The sequence below is a fragment of the Octopus bimaculoides genome, chromosome 14 (assembly GCF_046866305.1).
Source record: "Octopus bimaculoides isolate indiv1 chromosome 14, ASM4686630v1, whole genome shotgun sequence".
Lineage (NCBI taxonomy): Eukaryota > Metazoa > Mollusca > Cephalopoda > Octopoda > Octopodidae > Octopus > Octopus bimaculoides.
Genome location: NC_142941.1, coordinates 60,890,511 through 60,899,825, shown reverse-complemented (window position 1 = coordinate 60,899,825; position 9,315 = coordinate 60,890,511). Strand labels below are relative to the sequence as shown.

Genomic DNA, 9,315 nt, shown 5'->3' with positions numbered 1-9,315 from the left:
GTTGGATTCACAACCTCTAACTTTCTTGGAATATATATATATATATATATATATATATATATATATATATATATATATGCATATATATGTATATATATATATGTATATATATATATATATATATATATATATGCATATATATGTATATATATATATGTATATATATATATATATATATATATATATATATATATATATATATATATATGCATATATATGTATATATATATATACGCATATATATTTGTATATATATATGCATATATATATATATATATATACGCATATATATATTTATATTTTCATATGCATGTGTGTGTGTGTTTATATTTTTGTCCCCTACCACCACTTGCCAACCGCTGTTCGTTTGTTTACGTCCGCGTAGCTTAACGATAGAATAAGTACTGGGTTTTAAAAAGAAATTAAGTCCTGGGGAGTCGATACATTCAACTGAAACCCTTCAAGGCGGTGCCCCAGCATGGCCATAATCAAATGCCTGAAACAAGATATTATACACGCACGCGAACACAGAAAGAAAGAGAAAGAGAGAGAGAGAGAGAGAGAGAGAGGTGGGGGAGAATGCTTGCCAGACATTAACGTACCAAGGGAAGTTACTCTCATTGAATAAAAAAAAAACCGTGTGAAGTTTAAAAAGAATACCAAAATGGCGACCCTGCGTGGTCGACTTTTCCATGCGGTCAAAGGAGACATAAGGAGTTTACAGTTCAAACAGGTGCGGTTACCTGACTGTTCCTTGTTTCGCTACAGTACTGAAGTAACAACATCTGAACCTCGTTTGTTAGATGAAGAAATAGATACCGATGAACTGAATCAAATTCGTGATGTCTCAAGACTTTCTCCCGTTCTCAAAGCAAAACTATACAATGAATTTCCTCCGAATTTTGGTGAAAGAGAATCTGACAATAAGAAGCATTATCGCAGGCGAATATTTGCTAAATTTGGGAGCAGCTCCAACCTCGATCCGGCCTCTATGTGGCCATCGAAAGCAGAAATGCGAGAACTAATTGAAGAACAAGCGAAATACGAAGTACCTGTTCATGTCATGTTAGAAAAATTGAGAGTGGAAAGAGAGACGGAAGAAGAAAAAGTGAAATTAAGGTAATTAATTAAACAAAGGTTATTCTGTACTTCTTGCTGCAGAAATTAAAAACGTTATATAGTTTTTCATGTTATTTTAGTTCTATTTCAGCCGTTAGCGAACAACCTGATGATATTCAGTCTTTCCGGCTGTAACCATCGTGTCTTATATTTTCTTTGTTTTACACATTCACACAAAGTGCACACAGTACATATATGTTTTTGCATTTGAGTTTACAAACACGATTTTTTAATGCTCTGTACAGAACCAGAGTATGATAATATACTGGTGAAATTAGTTTCTGTTATTACTCAATTTCGCAAGTATCGACATTCACATAATATATATACAAACACGAGCGTTTTGTGTATGTATGTATATATATATATATATATATATATATATATATATTTACTGGAATGATTCATTCACCTTTGACCATGCAATAACACAAGCAATTCAAAAGGATGCTACAGTTATAGAACTCGCTGTGTATTTTAGTTGTGTACTCACTCGAGTAGGTGACTAATAGAAGAATGATGTTGAGGCTCCTCTTTATTACACAGACAATATTGAAAAGACTTTGATGATTACGAAGAACAAATTTCAGGAGGGAAAAAGTCGCGTGGATCTTATTCACGTATTTTCGTTGTTAGCTGACCATTTAAGTGACATATATATATACATACGTATATAAATGTATGTGTGTGTAAAACATGCATGTATATAAATATATTAGACCTACGAAACTTTAAGTTGCATGGGACCGAACCAAACTATTTTATATAATATATAAAATTGTGTGTGTAATCAAAATTTGGCAGCGTGGACCCTAGAACAGTCCTTCTTAAATAGAACTATGATTTAAAAAGCTTTTTAGCGGGATAATTTCAACTTTCAATTAGACAATGGTGTATCGAGGATCGTATTGTACACTTTGTCGTCTTTCATTTAAGACGATATTATGTGATCTGAGGCTAACTTGAGTACTATCTCTAGCAGGTCCAGCAAGTGTATATTTTGTCCATCTAGTCACGTGTCAGTCTACACGCGCTCCATGCCCAGCTTAGACTATCCTGAGCTTTTTATATATTCTAAATATTTTATAATACATTTTAAATTGTTTAAATTGCCGCTAATTATTACTATCAAAGATGTTTAGTAAACTTCGTGTCCATTCGGGTAATTTTCTTAATTCATTGACTATAAATTTGAATCGGCAAACTACCAGTTAAGGCCCTTTGCAAGCACTATATAAACATTTATTTGTAATATCGCATTTTAGTAACTAGGCCATTCATTTTTATTTATTCCTGTTGAGTCTTTATACCCCCCACCCCAATTGTAACAATAGAAATATGAAACTAAATTTTATCGAACGTGACATCAAGCTTAAGAAATAAGGTTTAATGACCCCTAAACATTGACCTTGGTTGCTTTCTCGTTTTGACACAGTTTTAGTTAAGCTATTTTAGAATAGTGTGTGTGATCCCTCGTGACACAAATATTGAATTCAAGGGAGGTAATCCATCATTGCCAAACTGCTTCCTAAAATTTGTTTTCACGATTATTAAACATTTATTTATGCATATATATATACATATACATACATACATACACCGTATAAGTTACGCCGCTAATTTAATGTTAAATCTTGGTATAAATTTTTTTTCCCAACTATTAAGCTTTATCTTTTTGCTCCGTGTATAAGTTGCATCCCAGTTTTTTCAGTTAAAATCAGATATAAATAGTGCTACTTATACATGTGTAAGTACAGAATGTATATATACAGAGAGAAAGAGAGAGATGGTGACCCCCTGTTATACTCTTTCGCCCCAACTTTCTCTCATTCTTTCTTCCTGTTTCTTGAGTAATGCTGCGATGGACTGGCGTCCTGTCCAGCTGGGGGGAACACATACGCCATAGAAACCAGGAAACCGGGCCCATGAGCCTGGCTAGGGTTTGAAAGGACGCATAAATAATATATATATATACTTAGAATTGGCTTTCACACAGCTTCTGTCTAAAAAATTCACTCACATAGCAAAGGTTGGCCCAGGGCTATAGTTGAAGACACTTGCTAATGGTTCCACACAGTGGAACTGAGTCTGAAACTAGGAGCCATATTCCTGCTATTAAATTTCCATTAAGTATTTTGGATTTAAAATTTATTTTTACTTTCTTAATTGCCATTGGATTGTGACTATGTTGGAATACCACTTTCAAAAGTTTAACTCAGAACCCAGGACTTGGCCTTGGCAGGATGAAAGGCAATGTAGTTCTCGCTGTTATAATTTAAATGTTTAGGATTAAGATTTTTTTACATAGATATTTTTGTTTTTATATTCTGTAATTAAAATTCTGTTATTTGTTTATCCTTTACAGAGAGCAGAGAATCAAAGAGAATATGAAAGCTATGCCAAAATTGATTGCCGAATTTCATAAGCAGACTGAACAGAAACAACTGTTACAGAAGAAACAGGAAGAAAAGAAAGCCAAGCTTCTTGAAGAGGCACGAGCATACTTTGGTTATTCGGTGGACCCACGCGACGAAAAATTCAAGCAAATGTTGGCTGAGAAAGAGGCTGCAGAAAAGAAAGCAGCAAAACAACAGAAGAAAGCTGAGAAAATGGCAAAAGTTACTGCCAGGTTATCGATGGGCAATAAAGAATCTTAAATTAAATATATTTTATACAATGTTTGAAATGTGTTCTGTGTTGAATCGTGTAATTAGGACTTACATTTATTTATTGAACAAAAATAAAAAGAAAAAAACGAAAATTAAAGATGTGTTGTTATTGTTTAAACCCAGGTCAGCCCTGATCAAGTAAAACTATGATCAAAGGCATTCCTACCATGACCTCTTTTTTTTTTCCTTTTTTTTTTTAAGATAGTAGGGTGTGATTGCTATTTCTTATTATGGTCTAAGTTCAAATTCCACCAAGGTCAGTTCACCATACAGAAGCTCCCTTGTTGTTTAGCCTCCAAGTTGGCTATGATCCTGCAGATCTGTGTTCAAACATTCTAATGATGACCATCACTTCTTTTATTCACTATATCTAGAAATATGTAGTCATGCAGCTCCTCTTTAAGAATTTGCTCGAACCTTCAGTTCACAAGCATCTTAACCCTTTGTCCCCTTGATAAACCTGACTGCCTCTCTACCTCCTTAGAGTTTGAGATCTTACAGTAGTCTAGTTTTTTTTTTGTTTTTGTTTTTTTGTTATACTTTTACTGGTTCAGTTATTGGACTGTGGCTATACTGGATCACCACCTTGAAGGGTTTAGAGCAGTGGCCCTCAACAATTTTTTTACCTTTGGATGGACCCTCATTACTATTTGATATTTAAAAAATCCTATTATATTTTTTTAATTAAATGTTATTAGGAACTGTGTAAAAAAATTAAAATATTTTGTATATTGAGTCATCCCATAAACACTTCTTTTATTTTTCAAAATTAAGATAAACAAAATTCTTTTTTAATCTAAACTATACTCTCTTTCATTTTCTACAATGCTCTTCCATCTATCTGGTAGACTTCCAAGGCCCTCTTCCAAAATTCACTTATCCGTGATGAAAAATACTCCTTCAGTACTGTTCTGACATCCATCATCTATAGAATTCATATTTTTTCCGTCCAAATCATTTTGAAGACTGCAGAATAAATGATAATCAGATGGGGCAATGTCTAGCGAATATGGTGGGTGGGGCATCGTTTCCCATTCAAACTGCTCCAGCCTTTGGAATGTCATCCTTGTTGTAATGTGATCAAGCATTATCCTGATGGAAGAACACCTTTCATTTTGAAACCAAAGATAGTCATTTTTCTTCTAGCGCTGATGTGAATGACTGGTTCAAAGACCAAATCCAAGCTTCTCTGCTAGTTCCTCAACTGTTACGATGGGATTTTGTCCCACCAAAGTTTGCAGGATGTCCTCATCAAACTCTACAGATCTTCCAGGATGAGGTTTGTCTTCTAGGCTGCAGTTTCTGGAACCACCATTAACACTGGCGTACGCTTATTGTCCAATCCCCAAATACTGCATTAATATTCCTTGCACTTTCTGTTGCGTCGTTGCATTTATTGAACTCACAAAACAAAATATGCCAAATATGCTCCTTTGTCACTTCCATTATAGCTTTGAAAAAATATCTGTTAAAAATCGAACAGCACTCTTCAAAATTTGCACTAAGAATAAGAATAAGGTAAAATTACTACCTGCTTTTATAGCAAGTTGATGCAGGTAGTTTATCCCATCCCCCTCCAACTTTTAGTTCATGCAATTGAAAAAAAACCACATTATTTATGAGATGACTCAATATCATCGAAGTTATTGTACATACATTTTAACACCAAAATCTTATGTGAACCCCACTTGAGGACCAGTGGTTTAGTGGAATAAATAAGCCCCTGTGCTTCCTTTTTATTCTATCAGTCTCTTTTTGCCAAACTGCTACACTACATGAACATAAACAAACCAACACCAGTCATCAAACGTTGACAAAGATATGTGTGCGCACACACACATGCAGAAATATATGATAGCACAAAGATTCTTAGTGCCATTTCTTCAAACTCTTTACATGCCGAGTTCAAATCCTGCTGAGGTCAACTATGCCTTTCATCCCTTCGGGGGTTCAATAGAATAAAATACCAGTCAAGTACGGGGCGGGGGTGGGGGTGCAATGTAATCAACTTGATTCCTTCCCCTCAAAAATGGCCACAAACCTTGCAACAGGGGGTAAAGTTGTAATTTCAATCATTTTTACACCTTGGAAACCAGATAACCAACTTATGGGCCCAAGGGCTCCAGAAAAAAAAAATATCTTTGAAATTGAGACTCCAGTATGGCCACAGACCAATGATTAAAACTTAGTAAACAAATAAAATAAGGAAATAGGAAAGAAAACAAAAAAAAACAAGGGAAATCTGTGAGCAAACAGAGGGTTGTGTTTTTTTTTTCTTTTAGTTTATTTAAAATTTTGTTTACATTACCATCGACGTCGTCATCGTTATCACTGCCATTGGAGTTGTCATGATTATCTGTCATCGTTATGATCATCATTATCATCATCATAGTCACTGTCATCAGTCATCAATATCGACCTTATCGACTTCATCATTGTCGTAGTTGTCATCACCACCACCTTCATTGTTGAAATTGTCATCTTTGTCATCAGCATAGTTGTAATCACCTTAGTCCTAATCATCATTATAATTGTCCTCATCATTATCAGTTATCTTTATCATCATCATCATTGTAATTACCATAATCATCATCATCATTATCTTTCCAGTCATTATTGACATTATCATTATCATAGTTTATGATTATCATTATTTATCATCATCATCAACATTCTATTTTCTGTAATTACTATTACATTATCATTATTATTATTATCATTAGAAATGATGAGTCTAGACTGATCAACAACAGCAACAACAAATGCATACAGTGCCGTGGCAGGAGCATTTGCTGGTTACATAGAATCGGGTTGCCATGCATGAGTGAATGAGTGTGTCGCGAGGGGTGGGTGAGATCATGGAGCGAAAGGTGAAATCATACAGGGATGAACGGATGGATAGATGGAGGATGGAAATGGTTACATGTGCAACTTGATGAAATGTTCATGTGGTGACATGGAGGTGAGAAGAGAAAAAGAGGTAGTGGAGATAGTAAAAATAATGGGAAGGTGTTTCCTCAGACATGTAGACGTAGCTGTCACCATGGAGACACACACACACACACACACACAAATATAGATGCATGTTATATATATATATATATATATATATATAAAATTTAATAATAATATTAATCAATTAAAACCAGTGGTCTAGCATATTTTAAAAAATAAGAGGAATGACCAGCAAAAGTGGACTCCTATATGCTAGAAATAGATGCCGAATCATCTAACCACGAAGAATATGTTCTATTAGTATTTTTTCATTCGTCTTGCCCTTTTACAGTCTGTTGTCTCGCTGAAATTTTTACTGAGAACATATTCTTCATGGTTAGATGATTCGGCATCTATTTCTAGCATATAGGAGTCCACTTTTGCTGGTCATTCCTCTTATTTTTGTATGTAATATATATATATATATATATATATATATATATATATATATAAATACCAATCAAATATGTATATATATGTGTGCATATACATGTGTATATGTATATGCATGTGTATATATATATGCATGTGTGTGTCAGTGTACATGTGTGTGTGGTGTGTGTGTGTGTGTGAAAGTGCTCACGTCCCTTAGATACAGGGAAAATAAAATATAAATATATTTCATGTGTGGGTGATAAGTTTGCTTCCCAACCATGTGGTGGTCTCAGGTTCAGTCCCACTACATGACACCCTGTGTGTGTGTGTCTTTTACAATAGCCCAGGATGGGATGAAATCTTGTGAATGGATTTGGTAGACAGAAACTGAAATACACAGTGTGGCCCAGAAGTAACCAAACCCTATTGAATTTATTGAATATTGCTTGATGAACATTTTCTGGGCAGATGGACAGGACCCATGGAATGGCCTGCAAGGTCCCCAGACCTCAGTCCTCCAGACTTCTTTCTCTGGGGAATACTCAAAAATCAGGTCTTCAGTGCTAAACCAAAAACTCTCAATGATTTGAAATAGAGCACTGGAATTGTGCAAAAAAGTAACTGATTCAACTACTGAACGATGTCCAAACTGTGTTGCAAATAATGGTTTATGTTTTGAACATTTGCTGTAGCCTTGTGTAATAAAAATTTCTGTTCCATTTATTTGTAACCTTTAACAATAATTAGAGTTCAGTTACTCCTGGGCCACCCTATATGTGTGTGTGTGTATTTGTATGCTTGTGTGTAGACTTGTCTTGACACCATGGCTATAAACGAGCATCACCATCATAAAGTTGTTGTTCATACCAGTTTTCTGTGAGAAAAAAAATGGGGAAATATTGCCTTGCTTGGAAATAGGTAAGGGTTGGTAACAGGAAGAGCATCCAGCCAGAGGAAACCTGTCCTAGCAAATTGCATCAGACCCATGCAAGCATGGGAAAGCGAACATTAAATAATGATGGTGATGATGATGATGATGAGGATGATGACCTTGATGATGATGACAGTGGTGGTGGTGGTGGTGGTGCGTGTGTGTGCGTCTATACAGGCTTATGGTGAATGTCAATTCCTGACTGTACAATACTGTCTAGCTCCTGTTATAGTTTTTGATTAAGCCCATATCAGTTTTCGTCCAGCAGACATTTGGTCAAAAGTGTTCCAACCATGACCATCCCATATTTGGTCTTTTTTTTTTTCAGACTAATGTGTGATTTCAAATGAGATTTGGTTCCTTGTTAACTTGTGAAGCTGTTGCTGCTGCTGTTGTTGCTGCAAATCCATGGTCTAGTGTTCCAGCCTTAGCTACCCCATCCTTTGTTTGTCTGAAACTTTTTTTCTCTAGACATGGTATATCTTGGACTACATTATGTAATCTGAGCAGCTGATTGATAGTGTCAATTAGAGTGTCAGATAGATTGCTTGTGGTAATCATTCCAGCTCAAATTCAAACCCCGCCAGGGTCAATTTACCTTTTATTAATTTTTTTTTTTTTTGTCTGTCTGACTTTCTCTCTTTTGGAAGAAATCAACCAAGATCACATCTGAAGTGTGATGGGCTGCACCAGGTCAAAAATATGCCCAAGAATTACACTACATCACAACGGCACCCCTACAACTCAAACAAGGAACTGAGAAGCCAAGACAAGGCATTGTGCAATGTGTCCTTTAGACAACGTGATTTATCAGAGATTTGGTTGCTATTTCAAGCAAGTCTAGCCACACAAGTAAGACCCTTCCCTCGCCTGCCTTTATTGTATATCATATAATTTTTGTCCCTATAAAACAGCTAGACATTTCCTAATCATATATCACTTTTCCAAAATAGTTTGCTGACACGGTAGGTTTATCTTTTTCTTAATTACAATTATTGTTATTAATAGTTATCGCCAAGCCAACATGGCAGTCCCAAAAATAGGATGAATGCTGCTGTGGATTAGCTCCAAGAGGCCATCGCCTCTAGCTAGCTATGTGACACACGAACCTGTGTCCTTTATAAAGGTTCATGTGTCACATAGCTAGCTAGAGGCGATGGCCTCTTGGAGATAATCCACGGCAGCATTCGTCCTATTTTTGGGACTGCCATGTTGGCTTGGCGATAA

The 9,315-nt window shown here is 35.5% G+C and overlaps 1 protein-coding gene across 1 annotated transcript; it reads left to right on the top strand.

Moving 5' to 3' along the window:
- The first annotated feature begins 605 nt into the window (after positions 1 to 605).
- Positions 606 to 3,885, top strand: LOC106876383 (large ribosomal subunit protein mL64). The gene is made up of 2 exons (XM_014924896.3): positions 606 to 1,119; positions 3,485 to 3,885. The coding sequence occupies exons 1-2, from the start codon at positions 665 to 667 to the stop codon at positions 3,774 to 3,776; spliced, it is 747 nt and encodes a 248-aa protein (XP_014780382.1). The 5' UTR covers positions 606 to 664; the 3' UTR covers positions 3,777 to 3,885.
- The last annotated feature ends 5,430 nt before the right edge of the window (positions 3,886 to 9,315 follow it).

Bases quoted from the DNA above. Each gene is read 5' to 3' on its own strand.
- LOC106876383 (XM_014924896.3), top strand. From the start codon at position 665: ATGGCGACCCTGCGTGGTCGACTTTTCCATGCGGTCAAAGGAGACATA. The intron at 1,120-3,484 runs GTAATTAATTAA...TATCCTTTACAG, and splicing joins GAAGAAAAAGTGAAATTAAG to AGAGCAGAGAATCAAAGAGA.